The 24837-nt window shown below is 67.5% G+C and overlaps 6 protein-coding genes across 7 annotated transcripts; 4 read left to right on the top strand and 2 right to left on the bottom strand.

Moving 5' to 3' along the window:
- The first annotated feature begins 937 nt into the window (after nt 1-937).
- On the top strand, nt 938-4292 carry LOC125685356 (tubulin alpha-1C chain-like). The gene is given in 6 exon segments (XM_048928354.1): nt 938-1055; nt 1891-2113; nt 2191-2339; nt 3250-3687; nt 3689-3964; nt 3966-4292. Coding segments are annotated over 6 exon segments (1350 nt in total). The 5' UTR covers nt 938-1052; the 3' UTR covers nt 4227-4292.
- Nucleotides 4293-4948: 656 nt separating this feature from the next.
- Nucleotides 4949-7108, top strand: LOC125685490 (transmembrane protein 198-like). The gene is given in 5 exon segments (XM_048928546.1): nt 4949-5094; nt 5096-5247; nt 5571-6114; nt 6530-6625; nt 6691-7108. Coding segments are annotated over 4 exon segments (909 nt in total). The 3' UTR covers nt 6597-6625; nt 6691-7108.
- A 627-nt stretch (nt 7109-7735) lies between these two features.
- On the bottom strand, nt 7736-9783 carry PYM1 (PYM homolog 1, exon junction complex associated factor). The gene is made up of 3 exons (XM_048928710.1): nt 9665-9783; nt 9012-9105; nt 7736-8564 (listed from the first exon to the last, which is right to left on the bottom strand). The coding sequence occupies exons 1-3, from the start codon at nt 9693-9695 to the stop codon at nt 8069-8071; spliced, it is 621 nt and encodes a 206-aa protein (XP_048784667.1). The 5' UTR covers nt 9696-9783; the 3' UTR covers nt 7736-8068.
- A 467-nt stretch (nt 9784-10250) lies between these two features.
- On the top strand, nt 10251-16860 carry DGKA (diacylglycerol kinase alpha). Its single transcript, XM_048928656.1, is given in 26 exon segments — nt 10251-10410; nt 11690-11767; nt 12014-12090; nt 12174-12294; nt 12381-12461; nt 12543-12592; nt 12673-12747; nt 12817-12936; nt 13010-13127; nt 13579-13667; nt 13958-14077; nt 14198-14266; nt 14268-14297; nt 14387-14476; nt 14577-14650; nt 14759-14833; nt 14935-15020; nt 15155-15244; nt 15327-15487; nt 15576-15640; nt 15720-15810; nt 15879-15890; nt 15892-16069; nt 16157-16277; nt 16369-16429; nt 16547-16860. Coding segments are annotated over 25 exon segments (2223 nt in total). The 5' UTR covers nt 10251-10410; nt 11690-11697; the 3' UTR covers nt 16646-16860.
- A 25-nt stretch (nt 16861-16885) lies between these two features.
- On the bottom strand, nt 16886-20664 carry PMEL (premelanosome protein). The gene is given in 15 exon segments (XM_048928659.1): nt 16886-17176; nt 17262-17349; nt 17427-17629; nt 17787-17880; nt 17958-18254; nt 18373-18657; nt 18695-18902; nt 18904-19073; nt 19146-19248; nt 19250-19308; nt 19383-19523; nt 19601-19643; nt 19645-19748; nt 19827-19961; nt 20537-20664. Coding segments are annotated over 15 exon segments (2154 nt in total). The 5' UTR covers nt 20601-20664; the 3' UTR covers nt 16886-17016.
- Nucleotides 20665-21431: 767 nt separating this feature from the next.
- Nucleotides 21432-24470, top strand: CDK2 (cyclin dependent kinase 2). Of its 2 annotated transcripts, XM_048928657.1 has the most exons (7): nt 21432-21684; nt 21757-21834; nt 22167-22287; nt 22359-22529; nt 22604-22705; nt 23413-23616; nt 23709-24137. In XM_048928657.1, the coding sequence occupies exons 1-7, from the start codon at nt 21569-21571 to the stop codon at nt 23811-23813; spliced, it is 897 nt and encodes a 298-aa protein (XP_048784614.1). In that variant the 5' UTR covers nt 21432-21568; the 3' UTR covers nt 23814-24137. The 2 variants fall into 2 exon arrangements, with proteins under 2 accessions (XP_048784614.1, XP_048784615.1); XM_048928658.1 differs by lacking the exon at nt 22359-22529 and having other exon boundaries at nt 23709-24470.
- Nucleotides 24471-24837: the final 367 nt, after the last annotated feature.

The raw sequence follows: 24837 nt of genomic DNA, 5'->3' as shown, positions 1-24837 counted from the left end.
AGCACTGGGGGACACGGGGTGCTGCGGTCCTATAGAGGAGCCAGCACTGAGGGCATGGGGGGGACACTGGGTAAAGTGGGGGGTGGGGATGGAATCCCGGTGCTGTTCGGGTTGTGGGGGTGCAGCCACGGGGCACGTGGACCCCCAGGCACACAGGGGATCATAGTGGCACTGCAGGGACACACCGCACTCAGGACCCCCCCTGGGGCAGAGGGCTCCCTCGGCTCTGGGAACATCCTGCTCCCCCCACACTGAGTCCTCGGGGCCCTTAAATGGAGGGGCAGCATTCCCCCCCGCACCCCCCCCCAAAGGCCCACGCGAAGGGGGCACGGAGATCCCCAAACCCTGGGAATGTGACCCCACACGGTCCCCACCCGCAGCCCGAGGCCAGACTTGAGGTGACCCACGAGGTGCTCTCCCCACCCCCCGGCCCGCTCCTCCAGCCCTACAGGATCTGCCCCCCCCGCCCCTCACGCCATTGCCGCCCCGTGGAAATGCCCCCCCCGGCGCTGGCGGAGGAACAAAGGCGACGGCAGCGGGAAAAGGAGACGGCGCGGCGGTGCCCCCGCGGGGATTCCCACGGGAACGGCGACACGGGGACAGCGGGGCCCTTCAGCCCCCCCGGGTCCCGGTTCCGCCTTTGCAGGACTGGGGCTGGGGGGCACCGGGACCCCCCCGCATTGGGGTCCGCCTGCAGCCCCTCCGCGCCCCTCCTGGGAACGCCCCGCCCCTTCTGCTCAAACCACGCCCATCGCCCGATAGGCCACGCCCCCACATTCCGTTGGTTGCAGTCACAGGCCACGCCCCCTAGCAAAAGCCCCGCCCTCCCGCATCCGACGTTCGATCTGACCAATCAAAGGCGGGGCGGGGCGGAAAGGGCGGAGCGTGATGAGGGCGGTGTCTGAAGGGGGCGGGGCGTCTGGGTCACGCCCACGCGTGTCCCGCACCATTGAGGCCACGCCCCCTCGGGTATATAAGGGCGGTCCGGGGGAGGGGGCTTCTCTCTGTTCCTCTCACCGGCGGCTTCATAACGGGTCGGGTAGTGAGCGGCCATGGTGAGGGGGGACACGGGTGGGCTGTGGGACCCTGTGCGCGGGGTTGGGAGGATTCCGGCGTGGAAGGGCTGCGGAACTCACGTGGGCAGTACGTGGGGTCGGGGGTCGCTGGAGCCACGTGTATCGTGGGTAGGGCGTGGAGATGTGGGGGGGGGGGAGGCTGCGCGGGTTTGGGGTCGGGGTCTGTGGGGTGGGGGCTGCAGGACTCGAGTAAGTAATGCGATAGACAGGGGGTAAGGGGAAGTGGGAACCGTGCGTTCCTGGGTGCTGCCTGGGAGTGGGGTGTGTGGGGTCGCTCGTGGATCCCCGTGGATGTGAGTCACGCGTGGGGCAGCGCCTGTTTTCCACCCAGGCAGAGCCCCGCGGAGCTGCCGGGTCCTACATGAGTCTCTGACTCTGCACTCATGGCCTTTGGAGTTTGCTCCTGCCCCACCCTGAGCCTCGCCATGGGTCTGTGGGGCTGGGCTGAGCTGTGGGCATTGGGACTGCGATGTGGGGCACTGACTGGTGGGGAAAAGAATGGCAGAGCACCATCCCAGAACAGCTGGGGTGGAACAGGGGAGAGCCCTAAGCTCGGCCCTGAAGAAGAGGAGGCAGCACGTGGCAGAGCTGTAGGGCAGGGTGTCCCAAACGGTGTCCCCATCCCAGTACAACTGGGAAGAACGACGGGGAAAAGCCGCTTCCAGCTGTGCACTGAAGGATGCAGCACAGCAGTTGGGTCACACAGCCCCAAATTGTGAGAACACAGGGGTGACCGTGGGCAGATCCCTGCCTGGAGCTCCGCAGTGCTGGGGCGCAGCAGGGCAGCACCCAAACCCCCTCCGTCCCCCCGCAGCGTGAGTGCATCTCCATCCACGTGGGCCAAGCGGGCGTGCAGATCGGCAATGCCTGCTGGGAGCTGTACTGCCTGGAGCACGGCATCCAGCCCGACGGGCAGATGCCCAGTGACAAAACCATCGGCGGGGGGGACGACTCCTTCAACACCTTCTTCAGCGAGACGGGGGCTGGCAAGCACGTGCCCCGTGCCATATTCGTGGACCTGGAGCCCACTGTGATCGGTGAGCGGGGCGGGCTGGGGGCTGGGGGGGCTGAGGGGGGTTCGTGGCGGTGCTGACGGCGCTCGCGGTGCCCACAGATGAGGTGCGCACAGGGACGTACCGGCAGCTCTTCCACCCCGAGCAGCTGATCACGGGCAAGGAGGATGCGGCCAACAACTACGCCCGGGGGCACTACACCATCGGCAAGGAGATCATCGACCTGGTGCTGGACCGCATCCGCAAGCTGGTGGGTACGGCGCGTCGTTGGGGCCCCCCAGGCAGCGGGAGCGTGGGGCGGCGCGGAGCTGTGCTGCGGGGCTGTGGGAGCATGGGACCCCCTCCTATGGGACCCCCTCCTCCTCCTCCTGTGGTGGGTGGCTCTGGGTGTGCGATGGGCCTGCAGGGCAGCTCCTGTCTTTGGAAAACCTCACTTTCCTTCTCATGGGTCGTGTGAAGATTCCCTTCATATGAGGTCTCCTTGGGCGAGTCCCCACCTAAAGGTGAGGGAAGGAGAACGGGGTGGGGATCAGCAGCTCCTTCTCACACTGTCAGCAGCATTAAGCACTGCAGGTGGGGCTGCCTCAGAGGGACAGGGCAGGGCGGATGGGTCAGCGCTGTCCCCTCCCCACAGCAGCCCCAGGGCCGTCTGCGCCTGGTGCCAACCTGTCTGCTTGTGGCTGGACCTGGGGCTTCTGTGTGGGTGTCGCTGCCGCCATGGGGCCGGTTGGACCGGTGCTGCTGCCCCATTGCTTTGAACTTCTATTCCCACACCAGCAGCAGAGCTGTGGTGCTGCTGGCTGTGCTGCAGGCGATGCTGGCACATCAGCTTGAAGCAGGATGGCTCAGGACAGGCATCACCTGGTGCACAAGTGTGGGATGCGAGGCCATGGCTGAGGCTGAGCTGCTCTGAACCCCAATTCCTGCATCTTCCCCCAGTCTGCCCAGTGCCACCACCGCACAGGCTGTGTCCCCCAAAGGGATCCACGCCTCAAGGGGGCAGATTGCAACGGCTGGCGGTGCCCCATCACCCTGGTGCCTCCTACCCCCGGAGACCCCCAAAAGCAGCACCTCCAGAACGTCCTCACGAGGCCACGAGAGGAAGGGCCGAGCTGCGCAGCTGCCTGGATCCCACCTGACCCCTTCTTGTGTCCCCGCAGGCTGACCAGTGCACGGGGCTGCAGGGCTTCCTGGTGTTCCACAGCTTCGGGGGCGGCACCGGCTCCGGCTTCACCTCGCTGCTGATGGAGCGGCTGTCGGTCGACTACGGCAAGAAGTCCAAGCTGGAGTTCTCCATCTACCCGGCCCCGCAGGTGTCCACAGCCGTGGTGGAGCCCTACAACTCCATCCTCACCACCCACACCACGCTGGAGCACTCCGACTGCGCCTTCATGGTGGACAACGAGGCCATCTACGACATCTGCCGCAGGAACCTGGACATCGAGCGCCCCACCTACACCAACCTGAACCGCCTCATCAGCCAGATCGTGTCCTCCATCACGGCCTCGCTGCGCTTCGACGGCGCTCTGAACGTCGACCTGACGGAGTTCCAGACCAACCTGGTGCCCTACCCGCGCATCCACTTCCCCCTGGCCACGGTACGCCCCGGTGATCTCTGCTGAGAAGGCCTACCACGAGCAGCTGTTGGTGGCCGAGATCACCAACGCGTGCTTCGAGCCGGCCAACCAGATGGTGAAGTGCGACCCACGGCACGGCAAGTACATGGCGTGCTGCCTGCTGTACCGCGGGGACGTGGTGCCCAAAGATGTCAACGCTGCCATCGCCACCATCAAGACCAAGCGCAGCATCCAGTTTGTGGACTGGTGCCCCACCGGCTTCAAGGTGGGCATCAACTACCAGCCGCCCACCGTGGTGCCCGGGGGGGGACCTGGCCAAGGTGCAGCGCGCCGTGTGCATGCTGAGCAACACCACGGCCATCGCCGAGGCCTGGGCGCGCCTGGACCACAAGTTCGACCTGATGTACGCCAAGCGAGCCTTTGTGCACTGGTACGTGGGGGAGGGCATGGAGGAGGGGGAGTTCTCGGAGGCCCGGGAGGACATGGCTGCCCTGGAGAAGGATTACGAGGAGGTGGGGGCTGACAGCGTGGAGGGCGAGGAGGATGGGGAGGAGTACTGATTGATTCCAATGAGTGCCTTTCTGGGCTGCTGCACTGTGGGGCTCAATAAAGCTGCAACGTTCACAGGTTTGGCTCTGGCTTATTGTGCGTGGGCTGTGCTGGGGGTTGCCGTCCTGGATCTCTATGGGAGTGGTCCGCTCGGTTTCGCTGTTCGTGCACACGGCATTGCGCACCGCCCTGTGCCCCCGCTCCGGCCGGCTCCACGCTTTTGGTCTTAGAGAAGCGACAGATTCGCGCTGAAACCCGGAAGTGGCGTCCCTGTGCAGTTACCGCTCTGCGCCGCCAGTCCGCCCAACTCTGCTGCTCTAGGTCCTCCAGACGGCCTCACGCATGCGCACAACGGCACGGAGTAGCGGCGCCCCGCTGATCGTGCGATGCCTCCCCTTTTCCAGAAGGGGGCAGCATAGCGGTGCCCGCGGGTCCGGGTGGTGCCGGGGGTCCGCGCTGCTTCGGGCCACGTGTGGAGCTCCGGGAGCGGCTGGGGGGGTCCTGGGTGCCGATGGGGATCCTGGAAGTCCTCTGGGGGGGGGGAAGGGGGTCGCAAGGAGGACCTTAGGAACGCTCTGGGCTGTCCCAGGGTACACGAGTGTGTCCCGAAGACGCCCCCTCCAGCACACACGCCCCCGTAGTTCCTCACTCTGTGTCCCCCAGCAATGGAGTCGACTCTGCAGCCGCGGTGGCTCCAGAGTTCGCCCCTCCCGACCCCCTCCCACTGCTCCCGATGTTCTCAGAGCCCCCCCGTTCCCCCCGGCCCCTCCCGCCCTCCTCCGATTCCCCGCCCCAGATGTGGCCCCGCCGCCAGATGCGCGAATGGGGGGAGCGGAGCGGGGCTCCCTCTGGGCGCTTCCACCGCCCCCAGCACAGCCTCACCCCCGCCCGCCCCCCCTCCCCGGCCCGGGATGGAGCCCGGAGCCCCCGCGGAGCCGCGTTGCCGCCTGGAGCCATGGCTGCACTATGAGCCCGGTCCGGCGGTCCTCTGCACCCTTGGCTGCGTCCTCGGCCTTCTCTATGGCTGCGTTGGTGAGGGGTGGGGGTGGCACAGCGCCGGGGGGGCACCGCCGGGGGTAGGGGGAGGAGATACCAGGGGGAGGCTGTGGGGTTGTGACACGGGGCCACCTCGGGATGTGTCCATGGGGGATGGCACTGGGGACACTATGGGACACGTGCTGTATGGACGGGGGCTGGCACGGGAGGCACTGTGGGGTGCAATGGGGCGTTTGCACGGAACACGTTTGGCAGTGGGGACAGGACAGGATGCGTCCACGGGGCGCAGCTGGGGGGTGGCACCGGGGACACTGTGGCGCAGCCCCCACTGAGCCCCACATCCCCCGCATCCCCCGCAGGCCATCGCTGCTTCAAAGCCATCATGTTCACCTCGGGGCTGCTCCTGGGCTCCAGCACCATCTTCCTGCTGTGCTACAAGGAGCGCGTGTTGGAGACACGGCTGAGCCTGGAGGTGAGCGCAGGCATCGCGTTGGCCATCGGCTCGCTCTGCGGGTTGGTCACCGCTCTGCTGCGCAGCGTTGGGCTCTTCTCCACCGGGCTGCTGCTGGGGCTGCTGCTGGCCGTGGCCGTGCTGGCAGCTGCTGCGCCACTGGTGCCACCGCTGAGCCCGTGGGTGCTGGTGGGGGTCCTGCTGGGCCCGGCGTTGCTCTGCGCCCTGCTGGCCCTGCGGTGGCCCAAAGCGCTGACCACGTTGGCCACTGCCGTCCTCGGCGCTGCCGTGGTGGCAGTGTGTGTGGATTATTTTGTGGAGGGGTTTGCTTTGGTGCTCCACGTCTCCGAGAGGCTGCGGATGGCGGCGGTGGGGCAGCTCTGCTGGTACAGCTGGGTCGTGCTGGGGCTTTGGCCGGTGCTCAGCCTGCTTGGTGTCCTGCTGCAGCAACGGTGAGGGGAGTGGGGAGGGGTGGGGTGGGAATGGCTGTGGGGAGGAGGTGGGAATGGCAATGGGATGGGATGGGATGGGATGGGACGGGATGGGGTGGCCATGGGGATGGAGGCTTGGATGGGTTGAGATGGAAATGGGAATAGGCGTGGGGATGGAAGTTGGAATGGGATAGGGTGAGGAGTGAACTGGGATGGGACAGGGATGGGAACTGTTATAGGGTGTGCATGATGAGCGTGGGGCAGCAGAGGTGGGGAAGGGGACACGGAGGGTGATGGAAATGATGAGGGAGGTGGAGACGGCAATGGGGACGGCATAGGGACTGAGGAGATGGCCATGGGGCTGGGGGTGATGGCAGGGGCCGGTGCCAAGCCCCCTCCCTACAGTGATCCTCAGCTGCTGCACCTCCATCAGCAGGAAGCCAAATGCCAGCAGAACCGAACCCCCTCCAAGTGCAGCCACCGCCACCAGCCTGCCCCAGTGACACACAGTTTGTGCAACGCGTTGGCCTCGGTGAGTTTGTGCTGGGGGAGCAGGGGGGGCCCCGCACCACTGCTGACTCCCCTTTCCACCCCCAGAGCTCGTGGGACCAGCAGCTGGAGAACGCAGCCCCCCGGACCCGGCTGGGACCCTCAGTGATGGCTGTGGCTCCGCTGTTTCCTTCGCCACCCCGGTGCCTCCAGGCCACCTCTGAGAGGCCCCTGTCCCCCCCCCCACGCCTGCCCTTTTAAGCAGGCAAATAATAACAGGGCATCCTCGTAGAGTAAATGGGAGCTCCTGCCCCACAAGCAGCCCCACATCCACTGCGACCCCCTGCACCCTGTCAGCTCCAGAGAGGTTCAGCTCCACTCTCCCACCAGTGCAAGGAAAGACTTCATAGCAAATAACTCCCCACAGCTATTTCTGTAGGACCCACACAGCGCTGTGCACGCACTGCTGTACCTGAGCTACAGTGTTCTGAATGCCTCCAGCTGCCCCTAGCTCCCCTCTCTGACTCCCAAACCTGTTATACCCCCATTCCTGCTGCCACGAGGCCCCCAGCTCCACCGACCACCTGGGCTGCCCATTCCTGCATCCCCCAAACCACCAACACCCCCCATCTGTGAGCCCTGAGCTCCCTAGACCCCCCACACCTCCTCCTCCACGCTCCAGCGCCCCCCAGAATCCCCCAGTCCCCTTATGGACATCATCTCTCCCATCTCAAACTGCCCAGCTCCATCCCCGTGCACCACCTCCCCGATCCCGGGACCGACCACAGCTCTCCCTGCTCAGCCCCACGCAGGATGAACCCAAACCCCGTCCCCCAGCAGAGCCCAGCGCAGGGTTGGGGCAGAACAAGCGCCATCCCATGCGCCGCCCCTCCCAACGGGCAGCAGGACGTGGGCTGGTGCCAAGCTGGAGCGTGGGGCCACCCAGAAAATGGGGCACAAGAGGGGGCCGACGCTCCAACGCTGCTCACGGGACACAAAGGCAGCTGTGTCCCATGCAGCTCCCAGAAGTGACGCCGGCGTTGGCACGGCTGCGGCTGGGCGGGCTGGGGAGCGCGGGGGGATCCCTGCACCGTCCTCAGCAGGGAAAGGCAGAGCTGAGCTCCTGCCGCCGGGTCACTACTGCAATTTTATTATTGCGTTCTTAAAAATAAAAGGAAGAGGACGACAGGCCGTAACACAGAATGCGAGGGGCTGGGGAAGAAGTCAAGGAAGAGCTGCTGCCCCCGCCTCCCCCGCAGCACCAGCCCTGCCCCGGCTCCCCCGAATAAACTTTAAAAAGGAGAGAGGTATCTGAGAGTCGCCGACTTCCTAACACCGATAGCTGGGAAACAAAGAAACAAACCAAAAAACAACTGTTGTGGAAAAACGACGGCACCCACCCAAAACAAAACCCCGGGAAAGAGGGGCCGGCGCTCAGTCCAGACAGGCCTGCGCTGGGGACGCCGGCCCCACGACGGCCCCCCCCTCACAAGTCCAGCTCCAGGTCCTGCAGCTCCTCCTCCAGGGCTTTCCTCCGGCCCAGCTTCTCCAGCTGCTCCTTGGTCGGCTGCTTTATCTCCCCAGAGTCGAGCCGCTGCTGCAGCTCCTCCACCTGCCGCAGCTTCTTCCTCAGGTTCTTGATCTTCTTGCTTTTCTCTGAGGCTGCGGCTTCCCCGTCAGCGGAGCTCTGGGCGCTGCAGGCCGGCTGCGGTGCGGCCGCTCTCGTGTCCCCGCCGCTGCCCCCCGACAAGGAGACCTTCTCCAGCGATTGGATCAGTTCGTCTGTTTCCCTCTCGCCTTTCTCCTGCTGCTGCTTCCTCTTCTCCTTGCGTTTCAAGTTCCTTTTTGCTGTTTTGGACAGTCCGCTCTCCCCGCCCTCCGCTTTGCTGGGCTGCTTGCCGGGCTGGGCGTTGGGCTCCAGGCTCAGCCCCGGGGGCAGCTCAGGCTTGCTTTTGAAGAACTTCACGTATTTGTTCTCATACCTGCATGGGAGGAGATGCAGTGACGGCACTGCTGCCCCCGTGGAGCTGCAAACCTCACCACCTCCATCCTCGCCATCAGCACAGCACAGCCCTGACCCAGTGCTCAGCTCCAGCACTGCCCTGAGCTCCTCAGGACGTCCTCGTGGCCGTGGCTCAGCCCAGCTCTGCGCAGAGGAGCAGCCAGATACGTACCATCAGGACTCAGCTAAGGGCTAAGAGGGTCAGAAGTGCTCAGGCACCTGGAAAGAGACTGAGACCTCAATATGTGACCTGGTTCAGAGACACTGGGGTCTCCCAGCCTTGCCATGCACCCACAGCCCCAGCGGGGCGCAGGTAACAGCACAAAGTGCCCAAATTTGGGATCCTGGGCACACCGACACCATCGCCCTGATGCCAGCAATGGGGCTCCACCCCAGGACCCCACACCTGGCTGCCTGCCCCACTTACACCGGCACCTCCTCCTGTGGCACGTAGCCCTCCTTCACGCGCCGCTGCTTCCGCCAGGTGCCGTCAGGGCGCTGCGTAGAGGCGATGTACTTCCCTATGGGGGAGAAAGCAACGTCGGGTGGGGGGCACAAGGGGCTGCTCCTCCCGCGGGGCTGGGGGCTGCCCAGCACCTGGTACCGTTCTGGGGGGAAGGGAAGGGACCGGCCCTGCTGGGACATGGGAGGATGGGAGTAAACACGGGAGTGGGAGATGTGACCCCACGGAGAGCATGGGGGGACTGATGTAACCCCATAGAGAGCGTGTGTGGGGGGAGATACTGGCCCATAAAGAATTCAGGGTGAAGATCTGACCCCAAAGAAAACATAGGAAGAAGATCTGACCCTACAGGGAACACAGGGGGAGGTCCGAGCCCACGGAGTGCGTTGTGGGAAACGCCACGCAGAGATGGGGCCGCGGCGCGGACCCACAGGGAAAAAGCAGAACGGAACCGAGCCCACGGAGAGAAGGGACGGAGCCCACCCCGCGGAGCGCAGCCGCCCCGCCGCCACCAGGCGCGGCCTCGGCCTCACCGCGCCCTGCAGATCCCCGCTCCGCAGCGCCGGAGCCGCCCGACCCCGTCCCGCAGCGGCGGGCCCGCACCGCGGCGCACTCACCGGTCTCATCAGTCACATAGGGAGTCGCCATCTTGCGTGCGCGATACACTTCCGGCCCCCACGCCCCGCCGAAGTGGCGGCGCGGCGTCCGGACAGGGGATTGGGGAGATTCGCGGGCGGCGGCGGCCATTTTGTTTTTAAAGGCGCAGCGCTCCGTTTTGTGCGGAGTCGCTAGGTGCGGGGTTGCTGCGGTGACGCCTGGCTAGAGAGTGCCCGCGCTGCGGGATCGGGGTGACCGGGGGATAACCCGCCTCAACCGAGCCTTCGGGGCCGGTCCCGCCCCGCTTCGGCGTCACGTCGGGGAACAAGGAGGGTCGGGGCTCCCCGCACCGCAGCATCATGCGGTTCACTGTTGGGGGGGGGGGGAACAAACTGCCCTTCCTTCCAGCGCCGGACCCCCGGGGCAGTCCGGATGCGGCCCGGCCCCGCGCTGCGATTGCCGCGGGGATTTCCACACGTGCCCCCTTCTACCCCTTCCCGCTCCCCTCTGCCCCCCCCTCCGGTCCCAGCCTCCCTGTCAGCCCCCCGGCCGATTTAAGGTACAACGGAAGCGGCTCCCGTGAGCGCGGGACAGGTGCGAGCCCGGCAGGGAGCGGAGAGGAGCGGACCCCGCCCCGGCGCTGTGCCCCCCCGCCGCACGTGCTCCCGGTGCCGCCCCGAGTCGTGATGTCAGAGGGGCTGGGCCGCGGAGACAGCGCGCGGGCACCGGGCCGGACCGAGCGGCGGCACCGAGCGGAGCCCCGCAGGTACCGGCGGGCACCGGGGGTGTGGCGGGAAGGCGCCGGGAGGGAGGGGCGGGGCGAGGCGAGACCGGTGCTACCGGGATGAGCCGCACCGGGGTTGGCTGCATCGGAAGGAATCGAACCGGAGCGAACTGAAGCAGGCAGTGCGGGGCTCGGTCCGATCGGAGCGGAGCGCATCGGGCTGAGCTGAACCGACGGCACCGCGCGGGGAACGGGAGGGAAGCGGCACCGGCGGGGTACGGCCCGGGCTGCACCCTGGGGCGTGGGTTCGGTGCCGCCGCCCGGTCCCGCGCCCCTCCCGATCCGCTTCCCGGTGCTCAGCGCGGTGAGCTCCGAGCTGCGTTCCCGTCCCGTCCCTCCTCCGCCTCCTCGTTCCCGGGGCGCGGCGGGAGGAGGAAAACGGGGAAAGCGAAGGGCCCGGCCCCGCCCGCCCCGCCGCTGGGCTCCGCCGCTCCCACCTGCGCGTCCCGGAGCCGCCCCGGGCTGCGCGGACACCGGCACGGCGAGAGGCGGCCCCGGTGCCTCCTATCCGACGGCAGCCGCCTCGCCCCGGGGTCCACGAGGGAGAGAGCGCAGCCCGGGGGTCTCGGGAGCGGAGAGGGGCCGTGCGCGGGTGCCGCACCCCCCCCCACCCCCCCACGGTTCCCGTTCCCTGCCCGTTACTAAATAAGGGAACCAGCCGCCGCTCCGGGGGGGGTCCCGGGGGCCGTGTCCGACCTCGGGCCGGGGGGGCCGGCATCGTGCCACGGCTCGGTTCCCCCAGCGCGGGTTCCTGACGCAGCCCCGGTGCGGGGGGAGAAGGGGATGGGAGTGGTGCTGGGATCACCCATGGGTGCTCCGGGAGGCGGCAGGAGGGACGCGCACGCATCGTCCTCCTCCCCTTTGGGTCACATTTGGGGTCCCGGGGGACTGCGGCTGTCGCTCCGTGTCCCCCATCCCCTCCCCCCAACCTCCGCCCGGCGCCGCTCCCGGGCCGCGCTCAGCATCTGCCGCCCGGTGCCACGCAGGGAGCAAAGCTCAGCCTTCGCCCTCGGGGCCGGCACCGCCTCATCGCGGGGCCGGGAGGGAACCGCATCCCCGCGGGGTGCGTGGGAGGCGGCCGGATGCGTGGCAGCAGGATGCGAGCAGCCCGACCTGTGCGTGTGCGAGCGAGCTGCCGCCCGCCCGGCCCGAGGGGGGGTGGGGGGGGCGGGGCTGTGCTGGGAGCTGCGCCGGGGCAAACGGGGCGGGGAGAAAGCGGGGAGACCCCCGCCGTGTCCCCACCGCCTCCCTCCGCCCGCAGGCAGCGCAATGGAGGAGAGCGCGGAGTGGGGCACGCTGAGCCCCGAGGAGTTCGCCCAGCTCCAGAAGTACCTGGACTGTGAGTTGGGGGGGGGAGAAGCAGCTCGTGTGCGCGGGTGTGGCTGCACGCTGTGCGTGGCTTTGTGCGTGTGCGTGGCAGGGGTTTTACACGCATGGGGCGGCCCGCGCACACGTGTGCACTGCGATGGAGCCGTGGGCACGCAAGGCGAACATGTGTGTTCCCGTGGGTGCGCCTTGCACACATGTGTGCATGCATGCACGGTGTGCGCTCCCCGAGCATCCTTGCCCACGCCTGTGCCCGCAGACAGCAGCAGGAAGGTGCAGGACGTGCTGCAGGAGTTCTATGGTGACGGGATGCTGTCCCAGCACCTTCAGGGAGAGGTGAGCCCTCCCCCCCCCCCCCGCACCCCAGGGGCTGCTTGCTTCCCCCCCGCAGACCTCCAGCCCCTCTCTGCCCCCCCCAGTGTGTGGACTTCGAGGGCTTCAAGCTGTTTCTGAGGAGCTACTTGGAGGCAGCTGATGTCCCGGACACGCTGTGCCATCACCTCTTCAGGTCCTTCCAGAGCACAGGGCAGCCGGGCGCTGGTGAGGACATGGAGGGGGGACTGGGAAATGGGGGGGTGGGTCAGGACACGGGGGGGAGCGTGGGTTCAGCCTCGTCCATCCCACAGATGCTGACCTCGTCTGCGTTAACGATGTCTCCTGCTACTTCTCACTGCTGGAGGGCGGGCGCCCCGAGGACAAGCTGGAGTGTGAGTGGGGGTCCTGTGGCACCGGGAGGCCAGGGGGAGCACCGCCATCTGACTCTGCTGTGCCCCTCCCTCCCCCTGCAGTCACATTTAAGCTGTACGACAAGGATGGGAACGGGCTCCTGGACAGCTCGGTGAGGGGACAGGGCTGGGGGGGGCACCTGGGACCCCCGCCATCACCCCCCACCCTCATCCTCGCCACACCGTGCTGCAGGAGGTGGAGCGGATCATCACCCAGATGATGCGGGTGGCCCAATACCTGGACTGGGACGTCACAGAGCTGAAGCCGGTGAGTGGCCCCGCATCCCTCCCCACCGTGTGCCCCCCCCAGACCCCCTGAGCCCCACGTCCCCCCCAGATCCTGCAGGAGATGATGCGGGAGATCGACTATGATGGCAGTGGCGCGGTGTCGTTGGCGGAGTGGCTGCGCGGCGGTGTAACCAACATCCCCCTGCTGGTGCTGCTGGGCCTGGAGGTGGTGAGTGTGGGGGGTGCGCCGTGCCGGGACCCCCCCGGGGTTGTCCTGACCTCCCCGTCCCCCACCCTGTCAGCACATGAAGGATGATGGGCAGCACATGTGGCGCCTGAAACACTTCAACCGTCCCGCCTACTGCAACGTGTGCGAGACGCTGCTGGTCGGGCTGCGCAAACAGGGGCTGTGCTGCACCTGTGAGTGGGGCAGGGAGGGGGGAAGGAGGGGGGGACACGACACGATATGGAGTGAGGATGCAGGTGGGACAGGGAGGGGATGCGGAGGAGGACAGCGATGGGGGGAGGCTGGAAGAGGGCTGGGGATGAGGACGGGTGGCTGTGGGATGGGGGGCACAGGGACGAGGATGGGGTGGCGTCCCTCCCTTGGGTGGGATGGGGGCGCTGGGGGGTGGGGATGCGGTGCGAGGGACCCCCGCCCCAGGTGTCGCAGGAAGTCCCGCCCCCTCCAGCTGAGGGAGCCCCGCGCCCAAAGCGGGCGTGGCTACTGCAGAAACCCCACCCACCCGGGAAACTCCGGGCTGCCATTGGTTCCCGGGGCGGAGGGGGCCGTGCTGCGATTGGCTGGGGGGCAGTTTGGGGGGGTGGGAGCAGGGGCCGAGCCCCGCCCCCTCACGGCCGCGCCCCCCAGTCTGCAAGTTCACGGTCCACGAGCGCTGCGCCCGCAAGGCCCCCCCCAGCTGCATCAGCACCTACGCCAAGTCCCGCAAGGAGGCCGGTGTGAGTGCCCCGGCTGTCCGCCCGTCTGTCCATCCATTTGTCCGTCCGTTTGCCCGCCCGCCTGCTCCGTTTGCCGGTCCGTTTGTCCGTGGCTCCATCTGCGATCCGTCCGTCCACTCGTCTCTCTGTCCGTCCATCTGTCCGTTTGCCCATCCGTCTCCTTTGTCAAGCTGTGCAGCTGCCTGCCCGCCTGGCTGTCCCTCCGTCCGCCTGCCCACCCGTTCCTCCTCCTGTCTGTCCGTCCCTCCGTCCGTCTGTCCCACCACCTCCCGCCATGACTGCCCACGCAGGTCCAAGCCCACGTCTGGGTGAAAGGGGGCTGTGAGGCCAGCAAGTGTGGCAAATGCCAGAAGAAAATCAAGAGCTTCCAGAGCCTGACGGGGCTGCACTGCGTCTGGTGTCACCTCAAGGTGGGGATGGGCGGAGGGGATGTGGGCCCCCGTGGTGCTGGTTGGTGTCACAGGGGGGTCCCCGTCTCCTCCATCCATCCCCAAGGGATGGGGTGGCTGGACGTGGTCTCTGCCCCCCAGATCCACGAGGATTGCAAACCCGCTGTGCCCCCCGCTTGTGACTGTGGGCTGCTGAGGGACCACATCCTGCCCCCCCTCCGCCATCTATCCTGTGGTGCTGGTGAGCTCAGGGGAAGGGGGGGGGATTTAGGGGAATGAGGGATGTCCCTGTTTGGGGACGTGGGTGTCACCTCCCTGCTGGGGGTGCAGGAGCGGCAGAACAGCCAAAAGGATGAGAGTGGGACGCCGGGTGAGGACGGACCACAGGTCTTCACCACTCCCGAAGGACAGGCGCTGCGGGTGAGACACGCTCCCCTGTTACCCCTGTGCCCCCACCTGTATCTGTGTCCCCCTATGGGGCCATGCCTGGCACTCAACCCCCCCTCCCCCAAACCCACAGGTCAGCCCTGTGCCCGACACCCACCCACTCCTCGTCTTCGTCAACCCCAAGAGCGGAGGGAAGCAGGGAAAGAGGTGAGGGGCTGGGCAGGCGCCAGGCACGCTGTGGGGCCTTCTTCCACACACAGATTTAGGGGGAGGTGGGGGTTGGACCCCCCCAGCCCACCTTCCCATCGCCCGCAGAGTGCTCCGGAAGTTCCAGTACCTGCTGAACCCCCGGCAGGTCTACAACCTGCAGCAAGGAGGACCCAACCCAGGGTAAGGAGGGAATAGGACAGGGGGTGTGTAAGTGCTGGGAGGGGGGCAACCAGCCCTGACCTCCCTCCCTGCCTTCCTTTCTTCCCTTCCCTTCTCCCCAGGCTCAATTTCTTTCGGGACGTGCCAGATTTCCGCATCCTGGTGTGCGGCGGTGACGGCACCGTGGGATGGATCCTGGATGCCATTGGTGGGTCTGCAGCCCCCCGTCCCCCCACACCCCAGGATTTGATGGCCAAATCCCCCCCCCCCCATCCCCCCACACCCCAGGATTTGATGGCCAAATCCTCCCCCCCCCCCCCCTCACTGCACTTCTCCCTGCAGACAAAGCCAACCTTCCCCGACGACCACCCGTGGCCGTTCTGCCCCTGGGCACCGGCAACGACCTGGCGCGGTGCCTGCGCTGGGGTGGAGGTGAGCAGTGGGGTGGGAGGTGGGCAGCCCAGTATCCCCCTCCGCCCCCCTGATTCCGTGTCTCCCCCAACGCCACCCGCAGGCTACGATGGGGAGAACCTGGTGAAGATCCTGAAGGACATCGAGGGCAGCAGCGTGGTGCAGATGGACCGCTGGCACCTGCGGGTGCTGCCCACCTGCCCCACCGAGGCTGGTGACCCCGTGCCCTACGAGATCGTCAACAACTACTTCTCCATTGGGGTGGTGCGTGGGGCTGGGAGCTGCTGGGGAGGGGGAGGCGCAGCACGGCCGGGTGTCAGCCCTCCACACTGCGCCCATCTGCCCCCCGCAGGACGCCTCCATCGCGCACCGCTTCCACGTCATGCGGGAGAAATACCCCGAGAAGTTCAACAGCAGGTGAGTGCTGGCCCCGGGCCGCATCCTGCGACCCCCCCGTGCGTCCCCATATCCCCACCACGCCGCGCTCCCCCCCCAGGATGAAGAACAAGCTCTGGTACCTGGAGTTTGCCACCTCCGAGACGCTCTTTGCCACCTGCAAGAAGCTCAAGGAGTGCCTGAGCATCGAGGTGCGCCTCGTCCCTGCATCCCTGTGCCCCCCCCCGGCGCTCTGCCCTCACCCCGCTCCCCTCCCCAGTGCTGCGGGACCCCCCCTGGAGCTGCGGGGTGCGCTGGCGGGGGTTGCCGTGCTCAACATCCCCAGCATGCACGGAGGCTCCAACCTGTGGGGTGAAACCAAGCGCCCGCTGGGGGAGGCGAGGCGGCCGCCCGGTGCCGCTCAGCCCCCGGCCATCACCGACGCCGAAACGCTCAAGACCTGCGTGCAGGGTGCGTGGCGTGGGGGGGGCGGTTTGGAAACAACCCCTCCCTCGAGGCTGGCGCGGTTCTGACCCCTCCTCCACCCCTCCCCTTTAGACCTGAGCGACCAGCGGTTGGAAGTTGTGGGGCTGGAGGGAGTGCTGGAAATGGGGCAGATCTACACAGGGCTGAAGAGCGCAGGAACGCGGCTGGCCAAGTGCTCCGAGATCACCGTGCGGTGAGCCCTGGGGAAGGGGGGGGGGAGGGGGAAGGGGTTGTGCGCCCCCCCGAAGGGCTGCGGGTGAACCGTAAGGGGGCTGTTGTTGCAGGACGCTGAAAGCCCTCCCCATGCAGATTGATGGAGAGCCCTGGATGCAGCCACCCTGCACTGTATGCATCCCCATGCTGGATGGGTGGGTGGGGGGGGGTTGTTAGTTCCCCTGGATCCCCCAGTGGTTCTGTGCCCTCCCCATGTTGCCCCCCTCCCACGCTCATCCTCTCTTACAGATCAAGATCACCCACAAGAACCAGGCGCCCATGCTGATGGCCCCCCCGCCCCGCTCCTCCAGCTTCTTTGGCCTTAAGAAGGGCTCTGTGGAGGGCTAAAGGGGACCGGACCCCCCCACCCCCCAGCACTGGGCAGGGCCCTTCTGTCCTTCCCCATTCTCTGCTGTGCACCCAGGGATGGGTTCCCCCACGGGGGGGTGGGAGGAGAGGCTGGAGTCCCCACCCCGCTAGGCCCCCCCACACCCGTGCCCTATTTATTACACCCAACCCCCGCGTTTCAAGTGCCTCTTGTAGTAATAAAGCTGGCGGCTGGGCTCCCCCCCATCCCCCCCCCATGCAAACAGACGGAGCACAGCTGAGCTGAGTCTTTATTAGCAGCCGGTACTCGCATCCCCCCCGGTTCCTGGGGGCTCGGGCCAGGCAGGGGGCTCTGTACTGGGGGGTGGGATGCAGACCCCCCTCCCCCTCCCCTAGACAGTGTTGGCACGCAGCAGGGGGCTGCTTTCTCCACTGGGAGCCCCCCCAAAAGCCTGGCGCAGCAGCAGACGCAGGGCAGCACCAGGGGGCAGCCAGCTGTGGGGCCTGGGGGCTGGGGGGGCTGCGGGCAGCAGTGGGCTGTACTTCACACGGCTGCAAGCAGAAGGGAGAGGGGGTGATGCTGTGCTGTCTCCGTGTCCCTCTCCCCCCCCTTGTCCCAGTCCTTCCCCCCGCTCACCGGTAGGTGTAGGCAGCCGTGCCCAGAGCAGCAGCAATGAGCAGCAGCCCCACGGTGAGCGTGGTGCCACCGGCAGCTGGGGACGCTCCTGGGGGGGCAGAAGCAGCTCAGCAGCAGCCCCACACCTCCCCCTCCCCTTCCTCCCCCATCCCATCCCTCTCCCACCTCCGACAGCCACACGGGTGCTGGCCACAGCCAAGCTGTTGCCGTTGGCCAACGAGACGTTGAGGCAGTAGAGGCCGGACTGGTTGAAGTCCTGGCGCAGCACCAGCTGGCAGCCCGGCGCCGGTGCCACGGCTGAGCACGTCTGAGTCTGCGCTGTGCGGCACTCGGCGTCCGCCACCACGGTGCACACCTCCTCGGGAAGGCTGGGGGGGGATCAGTGCGCTCCCAGGACCCCCCAGCCCCCATTGCCATCCCCACGTTCTGCCTAGCTCCAGCCCGTGGTCCCCCAGCTGTCCCCAACCCCGTGCACCCGTCCCCATCTGCTCCCATCTCTGGTGCACCGTGCCCGGCTCTCCTCACCTCCCCTCGCACGTCACCATCAGCTCCACGCTGTTTGCGCTGCCTTCAGGCTCCGCGGGCAGCACCTGCACGATGGCCACGCTCTCGATGCCCTCTGTGAGGGGACGGGGTGTCACATGAAGGCTGAACCCCCCTGAACCCCCCCCCCCAACCCCTCAGCCCAGTGCTCACGGACGATGTTGAGCTCAGTGGAGAAGCTGCCATAGCGGTACAGGACGCAGCCGCTGGGCTCAGCCTCGGGCGCCTGGCGCTTCACCAGCAGCAGTGGCTCCGCTGTGGCTCCAGCCGTGGCACTGCCAGAGGACAACGGCTGTTGGCTCCAGCTTGTGGGATCTGCTATGGATTCAGCTGTAGCTGCAGCTGTGGGTCCAACTGCGTCCCCATCCGTGGCTGCAGCTGTGTCCACAGCTGTGTCCGCAGCGGTGGCTCCAGGGGTGGCTGCGGCCACGTCCCCTGCTGTCCCCACACCTGCAGCAGCCCCAAGCAAAGAAGCGGCTGGAAAAAGGTTGGAGGGACCCAACCATTCCCTCGCAGGACCCCCCAGGCCAAAGCCCATCTCCCTCTGCCCTGTAGGAACAGCACCCACCTGCCGTCACGCTTCCCTCCACTGCTGTGGGGGCCACAGTGCCCAGAGCGTCCCCACCTGAGGACACTGAGGTGGGGGGCAGGGGGTCTGCAGTCGGGTCTGTACCGGCTGCTGCACCGGGCACTGCAGTGCTGAGCACCGGGTCGGGGATGGGCTCGGTGGCAGCACCGTCTGAGGGCACGGCCACTGAGACCCCCGTGGGTTCTGCTGGTGCCCCGGAGCCTCCGGGTGCTGCTGCAGTGCCAGGTGCTGCGGTGGTCCCGGGTGCTGCGGCGGTGCTGGATGCTGCGGCGGTGCTGGATGCTGTGGGGGTGCCGGGCGCCGCGGGCGGTGCCGGATCCCGTGGGCCCTGCAGGCTGCGTGGCCGTGGGTCCCAAGGAAGGCGCCGGCCCGGTGGTGGGATCCACAACTGGGGGTGCAGAGGTGCCGCAGGAGCTGAGCGGAATGGCTGCCTGCAGCACCAGGCGGGCGGCAAAGGAACCGGCCTGCAGGTAGGTGTGGGTGACGGTGGGGCTGCGGGAGATGAGCGTAGCCGCTCTGGTCCCCGAAGTCCCACGAGAAGGAGATGTCAGCATCACGCAGGTAATGGCTGGGGTCGTGCAGCCGCACGCTGAAGGCCACGGGGCGGTTGCGCACGAAGCGCCCGCCGTCCCCCGCTGCCGCCTCCAGCTGCGTCACGTCCACCGCAATGGGCACCTGGTCTGGGGGACACAGGGACATCAGCGTGGGGACGCTGCGCCCGCTGCCAGCCCACCCACCCCGCCACCACGTACCGGTGATGCTGAACTGCGTGCTGGCGTGGCCGATGGGGATGAACTTCTGTCGGCCACGGTAGTGATAAACCACCACCTCCATGGTGTAGGAGCCCAGGGCCACCACCGTCCGTCCCCACTGTCAGCTGCGACGCCGCTCCATCCACCACCTGCCAGTAACGCCCTGCGGGGACACCGCGCTCAGGGACATGGGGACGTCCCAGCAGTGCTGGGAGCTCGGCACAGAGCCGTCCTCACCCCACGTCCACCAGACGTAGACGAATCTCCCACGTTTGCCCCAGGCGCTGCGGGGAAAGGGCTGCCCGTCGGGGAAGACACCATCCGAGCCCTCGGCCAGCTGCTCCGGGAACACCGGCTCCCCCTGCACCACGCGGGTGCCTGCCGGGAGCACAACGTGAGCGAGGCGTTGCTGAGCCCCCGGCTGTGCCCCCGGCGGAGCCCCCGGCTGTGCCCACCATTCACGGTGCAGTTCTGGCTCCACACCACGCGGCCGTCGGTGCAGCGCCGTCTGCGTGCTGGGGAAGCGCAGCGCGATGGAGAAGGTGGCCCTGGCGCCCGCCATGGTGGGAGCATCGTTGCTGATGTCGAAGGTGACGTCGCCTCCTGTCAGGCACGGGGACGGCGGCTCAGGGAGCAGCGCCGCGGCCGTCTGTCCCCGCGACTGTGTGTCCCCGTGCTCACCTCGCCAGCAGTCGCTTTGCTGCGCTCTCCCCTCCTGCCACGGGCGGTACCGCGCTGCGTCCCAGCTCCGGAACGGCGCCGGGCGGCCGGCCCACACCGGGCCCTGAAAGCCACCGCGGCTCCGGCCGCCGCCTCCTGCGGGAAAAGGGACACGGAGGCCGTGGCATCGCGCTGGGACCCCCCGCCCAGCCCCAGAAACACGTGATGGGCTCAGGCTGCGGTGCGGGGCAAAGCCCGTCACATGGCGCTGCCCAAAGCTGTTTCATGTGACGCTCAGCTGAGCTGCAGCGCGGGGCTGGACGGGGTGAGCGCTCCCCCCGTGTCCCTTCTGTGCCCCACCGGCTGGGGCACGCGGTCCCCACGGGATCCCCATTGCATCGCTTGTGCGCAGAGGGATGGGGGTCCCCATGGGCTCCCCGTGGGCACAAAGCAATGGAGACTCTGCTCCCTCCTCGTGCTGGGGCCTCCCCACAACACGGGGCTGGTTGAGCCCACCCTGGGGGCCCACACCCACCGCAGAGCGCACCCCGAGGCCGATCTTGCTCTGGGAGACTCAGTGCCACCACCCACCCCCAACCCGTCCCCATTTGGGGTCCCGCAGGTAACCCACGGCTGCCCCACGAAGCCCACGGGCAGCTCACAGCCAGGACCACCCCTCACGTACCCCGGTTGCCTGACGATTCCCCCCCCCCTCCCGCAGCCCCACTTACGCTGCTGTGCCGTGGCCAGGGCCAGCAGTGCCGCCAGCAGCACGATGGCCCCTTGAAACCGCATGCTCCCTGCGCTCCGGATCCGGGAGAGGCGAAGGCAACCGCTGCGGGGGGATAAGAAGGGACCCTCTTTACATAGCCCCACCCCGAGGGACGGCCCCGGGGAGGACCTGCGGGTGGGCACGTGTGTGCACGTGTGGGCATGTGTGCGCGCACATGGCTACGGTCACACGGCTCCCTTATCTCCGCTCGGAGCCGGTGGGTTCGGGGTGTGTGAGACCCCCGCGAAGGGCTCGGCACAGCCACTGCCCCCCGCTCACAGCACAGCAGTGCCTGATCCGTGCGCCGGGTGCTGCAGGGAGCTGGGTTGTAGGGGCGACCCTGGAACCCCCCTTGGGATGGGACACATTCGCAGGGAGACCCCCATACTGCACCCACACAGGGACCCCCAGTCTGTGTGCAGACCCCCAGTTGGCCCCAGCCCACGTCAGCACTGGTGCCTGTGGCTGGCAGGATGCACATAGAGGGCCATGAAGTACTGCGCTTGTGTGCATGGGAACCTCGTGCGTGGGACTGCGTGCGTGACAGCATGACCGCGGGGAGGGCGTCCGCGGGACCGTTTGCCTGGGAACACCGTGTGTAGCACTGCATTCGCAACAGCCTGATAACAACCCGGGCTCAGGGCCTGTACCGCAGTCAGGGCGGCTGCTCTGCCATCGGCGTCCCGGGGAAAGAAGGCGCGCGGGGACGCAGCACCCGCGAACGCTGCACGCGTGGGTCGAGAGGCGCCCGCCCCGCGCCTGTCGCTTTAAGAGATCTCCCGCGCCGCCCCCCGCCCGGCCGCGGGCTCAGCCAATGGGACGCCGCGAGGGGCGTGGCCAGCGGCCGGCGGGAAGCGGCGCGGGCGGGGCCCCGGGGTTGTGGCGCGCCGGGGAAAAGCGGCGGCCGCGATCGTTCCGTGCCCGGCCCGGGACCCCGGGACACCGCAACCCCGGGCCGCGCCCCCACCGCCCGGGGCCGCCCCCCCACCCAATGGAGAACTTCCAGAAGGTGGAGAAGATCGGGGAGGGCACGTACGGCGTCGTGTACAAGGCCCGGAACAAGGTCACGGGCGAGGTGGTGGCGCTGAAGAAGATCCGGCTGGACACGTGAGCGGGCGGGGGGCGACGGGGGGGGGGCGTGGGGGGCACCGGGAAGGGCTCAACCCGCTCCTCCCCCAGGGAAACCGAGGGCGTCCCCAGCACGGCCATCCGAGAGATCTCGCTGCTGAAGGAGCTCAACCACCCCAACATCGTCAAGTGAGGGGGGGGCGCGGGGGGGGGGCGTGGAGAGGGGTGTAGAGAATCTATGGGGACGCTCTGCTGGCAGCCGGCTGCGTGGGGAGGTTTGGCTGGGGGTTGTCTGAGGGCTGTGGGGGTGTTTGGGGGCTGCAGAAGGCCTGAGGGGCTGGGGGGGGGGGATTGAGAGCTGCAGAGGATCCGGAGGCTGCGGGGGGGTCTGGGGGCTGCGGGGGGGGTCTGGGGGCTGTGGAGGGTCTGGAGGCTGTGCGGGGGCCTGGGGGCTGCAGGGGGATCCGGATGCATTGGGGGGGAGGGGGGTGATGCTAGCACCCAGTCCACCCCTCCTCCAGACTGCTGGATGTGATCCACACGGAGAACAAGCTCTACCTGGTCTTTGAGTTCCTGCACCAGGACCTGAAGAAGTTCATGGATGCATCGTCCCTGGGTGGCATCGCGCTGCCACTCATCAAGGTGGGTCGGGGCAGGGGTGGCGGGGGGGCACGGGGCAGTGCTGACCTCCCCCCCCCCTCCCATCCCTGCAGAGCTACCTGTTCCAGCTGCTGCAAGGCCTGGCCTTCTGCCACGCGCACCGCGTGCTGCACCGAGACCTCAAGCCTCAGAACCTGCTCATCAATGCCGACGGTGCCATCAAGCTGGCTGACTTTGGGCTGGCACGCGCCTTTGGGGTGCCTGTGCGCACCTACACGCACGAGGCGGGTGTGGGGATGGGGGGCTGTGGGCAGCGGGGGTGGCTCTGTGCTCAAAGTCTGCCCCCCCCACCCCGCAGGTGGTGACGTTGTGGTACCGAGCGCCTGAGATCCTGCTGGGCTGCAAGTATTATTCGACTGCCGTGGACATCTGGAGCCTGGGCTGCATTTTCGCCGAGATGGTGAGCGGGGGGAGGGGGGTGGAGGAGCAGGGGAGGGGCTGCATCCCCGTGGGACAGCAGCTGCTACTCCAGGGGACACTTGGGGTCACTGAGGGATGCCCTGGAGGTGCTGTGGGGTTGACCTGGGGGCACCAAGGGGACACTGTGGTCATACTCTGGGGACACTAAGGAGCTGCCCTGCTGAGACCTTTGGGATACGCTGGGGGTATCGTGGGAAAACCAAGGACGTGCCCAGGGGACACTGGTCACGTTCTGAGGTCACCAAGGATGTGTCCTGGAGGACAGGGCACTGCGGTCATACCCTGGGGACACTAAAGATGTGCCCTGAGAAACACCAAGGGGATGCTGTGCTGACACCCTGGGGACACAAAGGACCTGCCCCACTGACACCTATGTGATACCCTGGGGATACCACCAATACACGCCCTGGGGACACTGAGGGGACACTGTGGTCGCGTTCTGAGGTCACCAAGGGGCGCTGTGGTCACACACTGCAGACACTCAGGATGTGCCCCAGTTTGCCCCCATGCTGCCGTCTCAGCCCTGACATCACTGCACGCGGGGCTGGCCGCGAGCACAGAGGCACAAAGGGGCTCTGTGGGTGCCGGGGGGTGGGGGTGGGGGAGCATCATGTGAGCCCCCAGCCCAGACCCAGCATCACGGGGTGCTCACATGGGGCGGGGGCCGTTTGATGCCACCACGTGCAGGTGACGCGGCGCGCGCTCTTCCCCGGGGATTCGGAGATCGATCAGCTCTTCCGTATCTTCCGCACGCTGGGGACTCCGGATGAGGCTGCCTGGCCCGGCGTCACCGCCCTGCCCGACTACAAGCCCAGCTTCCCCAAGTGGGCCCGGCAGGATCTGGGCAAGGTGGTGCCGCCGCTGGATGAGGAGGGCCGCAAGCTGCTGGCGGTGAGCACAGGGCCGGGGGGGACGGTGAGGGGAGACGCAATGAGGAGCCCCCCCCCCCCCTCCTCACCGTCCCCAATTCTGCTTCTCTTCAGCAAATGCTGCACTACGATCCCAACAAACGCATCTCGGCCAAGGCAGCGCTGGGCCATCCCTTCTTCCGTGATGTCACCAGGGCTGTCCCCCACCTGCGCCTGTGAGCACTGGGCTGGGGGTGGGCACGTTGGCTGCGGACAGCGCGAGCGCAGAGTGGGGCACTGGGACCCCCGGCCCCCAGGACTGCTCGGGGCGGGGACCCCCCCTTTGCCTGGGCTCTCGGGCACTTACAGCTGAGGGTGAGGTGGGAGGGTGAGGGACAGAGCCTTCCCCCTCCCTTTGTCCCCCTCTCCTCCGTCCCCGGGGTGGCAGTGGGGGTCCACCTCTTCCCTCCCCCCCGCGGGCTTTTCCTCGCTGACTTTTGTAACTTTTTTGCCATTTTGTAGTTGACATTTAAAGCCCTTTGTGCAGCTCCTGTTCAGCAGTGCCTGTGGGACATGGGGGGGGTTGTGGGTGTCTGACCCCTATCAGCCCCTCCTCAGCTGGCTGGGAGCAGTCTGTCCTCTGTCACCTGCCTGCAGCACCCCCAGCACCATCCTGTGCATCTGTAGGGCCGCTATGCCCATAGGGCTCCCCAGTGACTGCCCCCAGGTCCTTGAAATACCAATAGGGCCCATATGTGCCCCATCTCTTCACAGCACCCATACGTGCCACACGGTCGCCGTAGGGCCCGTTTGTGTCCCATAGTCCCTATATGGTCCATATGCGTCCCTGCGTCCCACTGCCCCATCCACGCCCCCATAGGGTCCGTATGAGGCCCCGGTCCCTGTAGGCCCCGCCCCCTGGCGCTATGAAGCGCTGCTACTGGCCAGGCTTAGCCCCGCCCCCGCCGAAGACCGCAGCGCAAAAGTGAAGGAGAGCCGCTGGGGGTCAGAGGTCGCGGCTCCCGGCGGCCCCCGCAGCTCCACGGGCTGTCACTCATGGGCAACCCGGCCCGTGAATGGCCGCGAGGCACCGCCCTGCGTTTCGTCATTCATCGCGCCGCCAGCCGCGGGTTGGCCCGGCTGGGCCTCCTCTGCCCTGTGATTGGTCACTGCTGCCGCAGGGGTCCGCCCCCTTCGGTCACCTTATTTGTTCCTGGTGACGCCCCCTACGCGGTGACGCATCCCGCTGGCCGGGCGCTCCGTC

The sequence above is a fragment of the Lagopus muta genome, chromosome 28 (genome assembly GCF_023343835.1).
Source record: "Lagopus muta isolate bLagMut1 chromosome 28, bLagMut1 primary, whole genome shotgun sequence".
In the NCBI taxonomy this organism is placed as follows: domain Eukaryota; kingdom Metazoa; phylum Chordata; class Aves; order Galliformes; family Phasianidae; genus Lagopus; species Lagopus muta.
This window is presented reverse-complemented; position numbering and strand designations above follow the sequence as displayed.